This window comes from Equus caballus, chromosome 29 (assembly GCF_041296265.1).
Source record: "Equus caballus isolate H_3958 breed thoroughbred chromosome 29, TB-T2T, whole genome shotgun sequence".
Classification (NCBI taxonomy): domain Eukaryota; kingdom Metazoa; phylum Chordata; class Mammalia; order Perissodactyla; family Equidae; genus Equus; species Equus caballus.
The window spans coordinates 31531681-31543659 of NC_091712.1; the positions used below are offsets into that span (position 1 = coordinate 31531681).

The 11979-nt window shown below is 44.6% G+C and overlaps 2 protein-coding genes across 3 annotated transcripts in view; both read right to left on the minus strand.

Moving 5' to 3' along the window:
- Positions 1-11916, minus strand: part of HSPA14 (heat shock protein family A (Hsp70) member 14) — a 30239-nt gene extending 18323 nt beyond the window's left edge. Inside the window, exons 1-5 of the mRNA XM_023631999.2 lie at positions 11757-11916; positions 10030-10110; positions 9871-9953; positions 1164-1212; positions 930-1035 (exon numbers count right to left, since the gene is read on the minus strand). Coding sequence (XP_023487767.2) covers positions 930-1035; positions 1164-1212; positions 9871-9953; positions 10030-10110; positions 11757-11813 — 376 coding nt within the window. The 5' untranslated portion in view covers positions 11814-11916. The remainder of the gene's footprint in view (positions 1-929; positions 1036-1163; positions 1213-9870; positions 9954-10029; positions 10111-11756) is intronic.
- MSANTD7 (Myb/SANT DNA binding domain containing 7) overlaps positions 1-11926 on the minus strand; it is a 27820-nt gene extending 15894 nt beyond the window's left edge. The window contains exons 1-6 of one of the 2 annotated variants that reach the window (XM_070255090.1): positions 11757-11926; positions 10030-10110; positions 9871-9953; positions 7091-8825; positions 1164-6303; positions 930-1035 (exon numbers count right to left, since the gene is read on the minus strand). In XM_070255090.1, coding sequence (XP_070111191.1) covers positions 5780-6303; positions 7091-7652 — 1086 coding nt within the window. In that variant the 5' untranslated portion in view covers positions 7653-8825; positions 9871-9953; positions 10030-10110; positions 11757-11926 and the 3' untranslated portion in view covers positions 930-1035; positions 1164-5779. The remainder of the gene's footprint in view (positions 1-929; positions 1036-1163; positions 6304-7090; positions 8826-9870; positions 9954-10029; positions 10111-11756) is intronic. The other variant, XM_070255089.1, reaches the window with a different exon arrangement.
- Positions 11927-11979: the final 53 nt, after the last annotated feature.

Genomic DNA, 11979 nt, shown 5'->3' on the forward strand with positions numbered 1-11979 from the left:
CTGATTTTCTTCTCTTGCTCTCTTAAATCACGCAGTGCTTTTTGTGGTTTTGCTAGTTTGTGGACGTGGAACTAGGTACTTTCCAAAGAGCCTAGCTCTTAGGCTTCAAAGTTTCAACCATCTCCCAAATTAGACTGGTTCCATCGAGGATGAGCTTCTAACGTGTCAGTGTGAAGACGAAACGGCATAATCTTAGTTCAACACATTAAAAGGCTGCCGCCCGTCCCACAAGTTCACAACACAATTCCAGAGCTGAAGGGAGCCTTATAAATAACCTACTCCAGAATTTCCCAAACTGTTCCACAGCATGCCACTTAACTTCGAGTCTTCATCCAAAATGGTGACAAACCAGAACTACTTAATCTGCCTAAATAACTGTTGAAAGAGCACTGTCAACCTTGAAAAGAGACATTCAACATTCACTCTTCACCAAGCTTATTTGGCCCCTTTTTTTTCTTTTGGAGGAAGATTAGCCCTGAGCTAACATCTGTCACCAAGCCACCTCTTTTTTGCTGAGGAAGACTGGCCCTGAGCTAACATCCATGCCCATCTTCCTCTACTTTATATGTGGGACCCCTACCACAGCATGGCTTGACAAGCGGTGCCATGTCCGCACCCGGGATCCGGGCTGGTGAACCCCAGGCTGCCGAAGCAGAACACATGAACTTAACTGCTATGCCACTAGGCCGGCCCCTCACTTCATCTTAAGAAGTTTTGAAAATGCTAATCTGACTCAATCCACTTACATTACTTCTAGGAAAACCGAAGTTGGCAAGGGTAAGCCATTTAACCAAGGTCACATGCCAGTTAATGTTTAGGTCTCCTAAACTGCCCATCTGCTCATCACCTTGCTTCTCCCAAGGTAAAAAAAATATCTCTAACTTTTTTTTAAGGTCAAATTCTAAAAGATCTTCTCTTTTGCTCAATACCTTTCATTTTACTAAATATCAGTCTGGCAACATCTTCTGGGTTAACAAATTTTGTTTCTTCTCCAGTATCTATTTCATATCGTAATTTCCCATTTTTTTCAATGACCTATAAAGGAAATTGTGTTAAATAAGTAATAATTTTAATAAAAATATAAAATTTCAAGTCAATATAATAGGTTATGATCATGGAAATTACTCTGTGTAACAGAGAAATAATAATAGAATCATACTCACTAAACATTTACTCTCCATGATGTATTTCTGAGCCTGTGGATCATCAGAGCTGTCCATAAAGACAGAGACAGTTAAGTATTAAAATCAGTATTGTTGATACATAAAGGTTAAAGACGACTATATTTTTCAATACCACTGAACAAATATAAAAATATAAACCAAATCATTAAGTGGCTTAATATTAAGAGATCTTGAAGTATTACAGACAATAGGATTAAATGGATGCAGTATTTACAATAGTTATGGTAATTCTATTAAAGTATTAATCTCCACATTTGAAAATGAATAGCTTTTACTTCTGATCTTGCTATTAACAGATGCTACACATTTGAGGGTGATTTCTCCTAATAGCAATGATTTCCTCTCATATACTCTCACATCCGTGATCCTGAAAACCCAACCACTGATATGAAAAGGACAAAAGGAGATAAGATCGCAAAGTCAGGGCAAATAATACCTAACACCATCTTTGTTACTTGGCTTCTGAACATGAATCAACACAAAACCAAAGACTGAGCAGTATGCATGTTATCTTCGGAAAGGTGCAGAGTACTACAGGTAGATAGATCTATAATGTCCTGCACAAAGTAGGACTAATGTGTATGGCAATAAAAAAATTAAAACAATGGGTGTTACGTTGTTCAAAGTAGTAATACCAACTTATGCAGACTGCAAAATGTTTTCACATCTATTACCTTATTTGACCTTCACAATTCTTAAGTGGGGTTAGCTTGGCAGGTATTATTTTACAGGTAACAGGTTCAGAGGGTCAATGATTTACAAGTTAATGAGGGGCAGAATCAGTACCTGATCCCAGATCTTCTCTATCAGGCTAGCGTTGTTTACACTTTACCAGACTGCCCTGCAGTAAGATGGGAAATAACTAAAGTTCTTTTGCCCCTTAAGCAGGGATAAAAGTCTTTCATCCTTGGCTTAATTTCACCTAGAAATTAAGATGAAGTAGGCCTTTGCTAAACTCTTCTTCCAAGGGGCTGTGGCTATTCTGTTCAGAGACCAGTCTTAAATGTTTAGTAAGAGATGAAAATTAATAGCGGCTAATTGCTGAAGGGTTACTGAACATCTGAGAACCCTAAACTGTATAAGTAATAAGACAAAAGGGGTTTAAGATGGACTAATTGGGCTTAGAACTCTGTCTGGAATACTTGCAGATTCCTCACACTTCCTTCTCTATCACCTACAAATTGATAGAAAGGAAATAGGTAAGTAGCTTGCCCAAAGTCACATGGCTAATTAATGGCAGAACTGACTGGAATATGCTTCTTTTAAACAAAGTTTAGTATTCTTTCCAATAAACGCCCCCTTCCTCCCTTTTCCTAAACGCAGTATTTAGACTACATTCTGGACATTTTATAAGTAAGAAAAAAAGATTAAGTGTGCCCATAGTAATATTTTTTGCACCAATATTGTAATTTCAACGTGACACTCACTGGTTCTGCTTTACTTAGAATAGAACTTTAGTCAACCAGGATAATTTATGCTATCATGTGGAAGTTATCTTCCACTCAGACAAGATCATTTGCCATGAAAAGGTATCTTATGGAATTTACAGAACTCTTAGAAATGGAAAATTATTTCTCAACTGCCATGCAGAGGGCCTCTCTGAGATGAGGACAGAAAGCACACATAGCTCTTGGGGCCATCTACAGGAAAGACCCTAAGATTAGCTAGCAGAAAAGGAGAAAACAGAGAATGGAGGTGACGACAAATGATCCCGGATATCGCCAGAAAGTAGCGGACTGACCCACAACTACATACAAGTAAAAACTTTATTTGTCCACACCAGGATTAAATTACTTAACAGGAAAAGAAAGGGTGGTGGCACGTAGGTATACAGAACACCTCATTTATGTCCCAGTCTTCAGGAGGCTGAGCGTTAATCCTACCATTGTACCACAACCTTTATTAGCAATGCCATTTTCTACTCCTCCTCCTCCCTCTTTAAATGTCTCCTGCACAGTCAGCAGGCCCTCGGACCTGGCATACACCAGCACTCATGTGCCACAGGGTCTTCTCCCCACTTCTGTCACATTATGGTGCCTTCCACGTCTGAAAGCATTTTTACAAGCATCTGTTTATTTGACACTCACAACAGTCCTGTGAGGTAGGTAGCATAGTTATTAGTTTCCCACTTTATAGGTGAGGAACCTGAGTTACAGAATGCTGAAATGACCTGCCTGAGGATGGACAGGCAGGAATGGCTGGGCCTAGACTTCAGGCAGGACTTCTGGGCTTGTCTTTCATACAGCCTCCTCTTATTACAATATTTTGCCTATTTTTCTATTTATTTCTTTAAAACCTTTCCCTTTAGTTTTATTCCCACATTAAGGTTACTTCACCCACTGGATCTTCACAATGCTATCTCCAAAGTTTAACTCCACTTCTCTTCTTTAGCACTTCTCTTATCTTAAATAAATCCCTGCCTAGGTACTTGGCTACCATTAATAGATTAATATAGTACAGGCCTATCTCTCCTTCAAGTACTTCCCTGTTCTTCCAGAAAGCCCACCTATCTACATTAGCGTTATCTGGTTATGACTAACACATATCCCTCCATATAATGACCTAAAACAACTTGAGAAAATGCATTTAAGCCTTGAGAAAGGCTTAAAATCTCCATTTCAAGCCTTAGTATGTGCTCCTTTAAAGCAAGGAATCTATGTCTGGTGTGGTGCTGACAGAAGTCCATAAGTATATTAATAAATATCAATCCATAGAATATTTCCTTAAAATACAATTGTTACCAGAATTTCAAACATACATTAATATGCTACTATGACTGAAAATATTACAATTTAAGTTTCATTTTGCTTTTTTTTGTTATGCTACATCACATAATTTTTTTAGAACTGGAGCGTAATAAAAGTCACCTAGCGCAAATCTCTCACTTTAGAGATAAAGGAATTGACACACAAAAAGGATAAGTGATTTGCTTAATGTAACAAAACTGTGACAAGATTAGAACCCAGAAGTTCTAACCAGATTCCAGTGTATCTGCCACACCAGCTGCCATCTACATCCATCACCCACTCATCAGGAGTAGCTTGCTTGCTTGCCAGCTGTTCACGCTTCCGTGTTCCCACTGTTGTTTTGACTATTTCTCTACCTATTCGTATTTCCAGCATTTTGGTAAGCACCCAAGCCTGCAAAATATAAACAGAACTTCTCCCAACATGCCCACACTTAATTCTTTTCTTTTTCAGCCTCTAGATTGAAAGAAATCTTTTTAAATTCAAAGGTTCCTATTTATATTTCCTGAAAGTACTGAATAAACCCTAAAATCCTTAAGTTAGTTTAATGATGGCCAGTAATGGCTTCCCTTCTACAGTAAATTGGAAATATGGCTCAACACCTTCATCTCCCAAAGGAAGTATGGGTGTTTTGGGGGCCAAAGGGCAGTATTTGTTGAGGGCTTGTGCCCAATAGGAGTCATCTGTTGCAGGCAGTCTTTATCCACACCACTCTCAGTTGTTCCCAAAGCTGTTCTCTTCCACTATGTGCCATTAACAAGGTACACCATGTGACAAAAAGTGACTTTGCAAAGTTTCCTAGCAGGAAAGTTTTCTAGGGCTTGCCTTCTGTAACATACTAGACAGAAAAAAGTCTAACAGAAAAGAACGAAATGAGCTAAAAGCATTTGGGAAACTGATAGAAGCCAAGTTGTTTCCACAACGTTCAAATGCAACCCAAACTTCAAGATATATAATTATGCATATAAAGGGACTCAAATAATACGGAATGCAAAGAATTTACTTACATTTAATATTTTATAAACAGCCAATATCTCATTAAATCAAAGATTACCAATATGAACCATAACACAGGATTGTGGCTCCCTGTCAGTTCTGAACGATATTGTTATAGTGATAAGAGACTAAGAACTAGTAGAATGGAAAGACGGTTTGACTACTGAGTGCTTACTAGTAGGTATGTCATAGACAGAGCAGTGAAAGTACGAGATAAAGGTACAAATACACGTTGTGTCTCTATTAGTCTAATAAGCTATAGAGGGATTTAAAAAATGAAGATCTTAAAGTCCAGGAAGTAGTCAAGGTAAGCTAGTAAAGATTCAAGCAATGAGGTCATGTATACAACCGTCATTCTATATCTTGTCAACTAAAGTGCCTCACCCTAGCCTCACCTTGGCCAAGGTCATATGATTAATAACTTACGTGTGTATAGTGCTTTTAAACTTTTAAACCCTTTCACATCTACTAGTCACTTCATCCTCACAACAACCCTGTGAGGTAGGCAGGTCAGGAGTTACTATCTAGCCCCCATTTGACAGATGAGGAAACTGGTGTAGAGAGGTAAACTAAATTGCCTCACATTACTGACAAAGCCACAGCTAACTAGCTGTCTGGACTTGGCTCCATCTATTTTCTTTTAGGCAACCTCTTACATATCTGAAAGGTCTTCCAATCAGTGGAGAAGCTCGAGAAAAGGAACTAGCATATATATTCCTACCACTCTGCATATTAATGGTTAGTCCATTCTTTTTTTCCTGAGGAGATGGAAAAGAAGCCAGGGTACCAGAAGAAAGATGTTGGAACTGGGCTTCTATCAGTTTAGGAAACACACCCTTTTGTAATCAGTTTCTAACTTTTGGTATTCGAAATTAACCTCTGAAGCAATTTTTCAAGCCCTAGCTGAAAAGCACCGGTGGCCTCTTCCACTGCTGTCGCCAAGCGTCTGACTGCGATCACGGCATCCCTGCGGAGCTCGTTGGCCGTATCTTGCTGAGCACTGGCCTCCTCACCAATAGCAATCAGCCTGTCCAATTTTTCTTCCTCACGCTTGGAAAGTTCTCGTGCCAATCTCCTGTTTTCTGCCAACTCAGCTGCAATAGTCCTGGCCACTGACCGCCTTCTTCGCCTTGCCCACCTTGGAGGGGGCTCACTGGTCAAAGGCCTGTCCTCACCAGAAACAAAAGGAACTCTGGAGGAGGAGACTGGAGGTCGCTGTGTGAAGGCCACCCCAGGAGTGTTTCGGCTGGTGCTGGTGCAGGGACTGGGCTCACCGGACACACCCAGTCTGGTCATGGGGCTGCTCTGACAGGGAGTAACTGCACCTCTGAAAAGGTGGTGGGAGCTGCTGTAGCTGGGAGTCCCTTGAGAGCACCCTGAAAAACAAAGCAACAATGTTGCAAAGAGGACATTCCTGCTAAGGGAATGCTTGCAGCCAGCAGCAGAGTTGAAAGACAATTACAAAACTATGGTAGTTCCTAGAAAGGCCTCTTTACACAAGGGACTGGGTGGAATTCATTTCCTTAGTCTGGACATTTTGGCCCATTGCAATCTTACTGCTAAAACCTCCTCCTTGCTTTCCTGAATCCCTTTCTATGTAGCTATCCAACCCACTCTATATCCACAAATTCCTAAGTACCCATTATAAATAATGCCAAAACTAGTTTGATTCTAAAGAGTACTACCTCTACGTTTAAAAAGTTCTAGGGGCCGGCCCCGTGGCCGAAGGGTCAACTTGGCGCACTCTGCTTTGGCAGCCCAGGTTTCGCTGGTTCGGATCCTTGGTGCGGACATGGCACCACTCGTCAGGCCACGTTGAGGCGGCGTCCCACATGCCACAACTAGTAGGACCCACAACTAAAAAAATACACAACTATCTACTGGGGGGATTTTGGGAGAAAAACCAGGGGGAAAAAAAGGACTGGCAACAAATGTTAGCTCAAGTGCCAATCTTTAAAAAAAAAAAAAGTTCTAATACCTTACATACATAGGGTCACAGCTTTTAAAAAGCTGCAGCCCTTTATCTTATCATTAGGTTAAAAAAGGAATAAAAGAGGGCAGCGAGCAGAAACAGGGACAATGCTGAAGAGAACACCAAACGTACACTGCTGTTTAGAATCAAGAGACTCGGGGACCCCAATCCTTCACATGCTTGGGAGTTACCTGCACCCGAGGATTCATCCCAGGAGTCCTCAACGTCACTGGTTTCTCGCATCTGGTCACTGATTCTCAGCTGACAATCCTCATCTGAATCCTTAACTGTTTTCAAGATAGGCTGATGATGTGCTGCCTGAGTCCTTTTTGCTCTCAGAATGCTGGTTCCCTCTTCCCCTGGGGTGTCAGAGGCCACTAAGTTCTGATCACAGTGCTTGGCCCAAGCAGCATCCTCCATTAAGTTGTCTGGGTCAGTCACTATCTGATTTCGGAGAAGCTGATCCAATGTATCATAAAATGGACAGTGTGGTGGATCACTCATACTTGTGGCATGGGCAACATATGCCTTTAAATACAATGCCTTCAGAACTTTAAACTTGGAGCGGCACTGACGTTCGGTGCGGCGGAAGCCTTCCTGCTGCATTCGCTTAGACACAGCCTGATAGACATCTGCATTATGATGCACAGTCTGGAGGCGCTGAATATACTCCGCCTCGCCTAGTATGGAGAGAAGAGTTCGTGTCTCCTGTCTGGACCACCGGATGCCCGCACTGCTATTGGAACTGGCCATAGTGGACTGGGAAGGAAGGCTAGCTGAAGGAAGCTCCTGGGCAGCAAGGTGCAAATCTGAAGGTGTGGGGAAGCTCTGTGTGCTCAGTGTATTTCCAGGAGCCAGTCGATTCTTCCCTCTCAGGGCTAATTGCTGAGAAGCCAGGGCCAAGGACCGAATTTCTGGCTGGAAGGCCACAGGGGAATGAGAGTTACAGGCAGGGTGGAAGGATAATTGTGGCAGCAAGTTAAGTGGTGCTACCTGTAAGTAGGTGGCAAACAGGTAGGATGCCAAGACTGAGAAAGCCCAACTTTGCGAGTTGACCCAAGATGGGTACCGGACCAGGGGCTAAAAGAGCCTTACTGACTGATAACAAGGGGACTGGCTCCTCCACAAAGGGCAGAATGCTTCCAAGGCTGAGACCTGGTACAACTGTGGATCTGTAAAAATCACCACTGTCTACTAAGAAGACAGACCGAGGAGGGAAATACCTGGACCATGAGGCAGCTCACTCTGGAGAAGTGCATGCAGGACCATGGTGTAGCAGGACGTCTGAATGGTGCTCATGCTTTAACAGCCTTGGCCCAAGTAGCACGCTGTGGCTATGTATTAGCACCTGACTGTCACCAGTGCATTCCTTTGTCAAAAGGCAACTTTCAGGGCCAGAAAAGAGAGCTTAAGTTTTCCTGCTAATACAAAGCTTTCTGCATAGTATGGCAGAAGACAACCACATCATTACTCCAGCCATCTGCCCTAAAACAGCAAGCAGGGGATAGATGTATGGAAGCATCCTGTATCTTGATTGTGTCAATGTCAGTAACCTGGCGGTGATACTGTACTATAGTTTTGCAAGATGTTACCATTTGGAGAAAGTGGTAAATTCAGTAATACGCTGGATCTCTCTGTATTATTTCTTACAACAGTATGTAAATCTACAATGATCTCAAAATAAAAAATGTAATTGAAAAATATATATTGTTGGCTGCTTACAGTGAATCTAGCTTCCAAAACTATCTACAATTCCCTGTTTTTTTTCAGTTTATAATTTGAAAATTTGACACCAACTGCTTTATTTCCAATATGCTCAATACTAAATTCTGTCAACAGGTAAATGGATATGGGAGTACATTTAACATCACAAAAGTCTGAATTCTTTCCAAAATACTACAGTTTGTGGCTTAATGCATAGATATCCTAAGGAAAAAAATAGATAAGTTCAGTTTAACTAAACACAGGTAAGGGACAATAAAAAATATCTGTACGTATAAAAGAAATAAATATTCAATTTAATCTATAATCTCCAAATCCTAAAATCAACACCAAGGAATTTCTACTTAAATTCTCAACTAACAAAGCAGAAAGGAAAGAACCTGGGGCTGAGGGTGAGAGGTCCTGAATTGGGGTCCCATCTAGTTCACCCCCTCACTAATTCAGGAACACCACAACTTCTATGTGTCTTGTTTTTCTCATCTATAAACAGGGAGGGATAAAACCTGACCTACCAATCTTAAGGGATTTGAGAGGATTATATAAATAGATGTAAAAGCACTTTGAAAATACAAAAATACTCTATCAAGTATTACTACTCCAGTGAAAACGGAAACCCCTAATTATTATGGTAATCTATAATTTGAGGAGACAGAAGTCTGGGGAAGTAAGACTCTTTAATCTTTTAATTAAAGTTACAACAAATGATTAACCTGATTCTTAAGATGTTAATTAAGCTGTTTCTCTAATGATTAAATTTGTAAGCCAACTGGAAAAGGTAGTTCCCAGAAAGTGTCACAAAAGGGCTTGAGGAAGAAAATCGATAGCTTCTACATAAGCTTCTACATAAATTATGACCAATTGCAATATATTCTGCAAAACTCAACAACAGTGCAAAGAAATCTTCAAATTCCCACAAAATCTTTCAAGCTCTCTAAGAAACTAATATAAAAATGTGCAGAGTTCCAAATTACCATCTGTGAATGACACAAATTATAAAAACTAAATGAACATCGGCATTTATCAATACTAACAGACCAGTCAGCAAAAAACAAGTGTCTGAGTGAATCCCACCCCTGGAAGACTCAGCACTAATCATCACAAGAAACAGCCTACTGGGTACTCTCTGAAACGACTCCGTCATAAAAACGATGAAAAAACAAACTGGAGTTTCTAGTCTCATTTCACATTATGCTTAGAACGTATAAACACATTTTATTACCATATGTAAAAGCATTATTTTATTCCATACCTTCTGCCAAGGATCTGCTTTACTTTCATTACTGTATTTGAAATATTTCTTATTCTACTTTGCTTTGCTGCCAATCCAACAACCTGAAAAAGAGCAAGATGTTACAATGCATCTAATTTTTACTTTTTCAAAGAACAAAAGTAAGAGGAATAGGAGTACCTCTTCATTTTCTGAGTAAGCAACAACAGCTGGGGTAACTCGGTCACCTGCATCATTTGCAACCACATCAGCCCGGCCATCCTGGAGAAAAATACACTACATTAGTTCTTCAGAAATGAAATATATGGTTTCATTAGACATATTCAGACATGTGTAGGCCAGTGCCATATATGCAGAAAGAAAAATCACTATATCAATACTTTAAATTTGTAGATTTAACGGCCATTATTTATTTCCTAGAGTTTATATAAGGCCAACATTTAAGGAACATCTGCCTCATTTTTTCAGTCTGCTCTGTATAGCCAATAACTGGAACAAACAGAATAACCAACCACCTTTCTATATATAACAACATCTCATTACATCACCCTACTTCTCCTCCTTACCTTATACAAACACGTATTTCTTCCCTTTTCTACATATGATGGAGCACTAATCCCTTCGGCTGTTCCTTAGAAATCACGCGACATTTAAACGCGAGACTAGTATCAGGAGTTCATTATTACTGTTCCAACTCCTAGTGAAGCTCTCTCACCTCCACAAAGGCCAAGTCAGTGGAGCACGTAGCATCAACTCGCTTCACCCGCTTCACAGGCCCAACAGCTACAGTTCCAGAGCGCGGCGGCCCGCCCATTCCTGCCAAACGTCCAGAAACCTCCCGGCCTCCTGCGGCCACGGCGTCCCCCAGACCCTCCCGGCCTCCTGCGGCCACCGCGTCCCCCAGACCCTCCCGGCCTCCCGCGGCCCTGCCGTCCCCCAGACCCTCCAGGCCTCCTACGGCCACCGCGTCCCCCAGACCCGGCCGGCCTCCTACGGCCACCGCGTCCCCCAGACCCGGCCGGCCTCCCGCGGCCCTGCCGTCCCCCAGACCCTCCCGGCCTCCCGCGGCCACCGCGTCCCCCAGACCCGGCCGGCCTCCCGCGGCCCTGCCGTCCCCCAGACCCTCCCGGCCTCCCGCGGCCACCGCGTCCCCCAGACCCTCCCGGCCTCCTACGGCCACCGCGTCCCCCAGACCCGGCCGGCCTCCCGCGGCCCTGCCGTCCCCCAGACCCTCCCGGCCTCCTGCGGCCACCGCGTCCCCCAGACCCTCCCGGCCTCCCGCGGCCCTGCCGTCCCCCAGACCCTCCAGGCCTCCTACGGCCACCGCGTCCCCCAGACCCGGCCGGCCTCCCGCGGCCCTGCCGTCCCCCAGACCCTCCCGGCCTCCCGCGGCCCTGCCGTCCCCCAGACCCTCCCGGCCTCCCGCGGCCACCGCGTCCCCCAGACCCGGCCGGCCTCCCGCGGCCCTGCCGTCCCCCAGACCCTCCCGGCCTCCCGCGGCCACGGCGTCCCCCAGACCCTCCCGGCCTCCCGCGGCCACGGCGTCCCCCAGACCCTCCCGGCCTCCTGCGGCCACCTCGTCCCTCAGACCCTGCCGGCTTCCTGCGGCCACGGCGTCCCGCAGACCCTCCCGGCCTCCTGCGGCCCTGCAGCCCCCGGGCGCCGCGCACTTGCGTCGTCCCCACTTTCCGCCAAAGCGCAGTAGGCTTTCCAGAGGAGCTGCGGGGTATGAGGCCAGGTCCGCCAGGCCCTTCGCCTCGAAAATTCCCCGCAGTGACGCCTCTCCGCGCGACGTCCCTAGGTCGGCCACACGCGTCCACAACTCCGTAGGTGACCAAAGGACTGGGCGCCGCCCCCAGAGAACGGGTGGCCGACATTAGGCCCGTAGCCAGCCCCCACTCCCTCACCTTATAGACGGCCACGCAGGCTGAGGTGCAGCCTAGGTGAACTCCGATGGCCGCCATGAGGCGGCAGAGACGGCGGCAGCCGGAGCGAGCGGGTGCCCAGCAGCACCAGCTCCCGGCTTCGGAACAGCCCCATCAGGCACCGCGGAGACTTCACGTTCCCGCCCGCCCCTGCGTGCGGGCCGTCCGCCCCGGCCTCTCGCGTCGCCACCAATCAGCGTGAAGG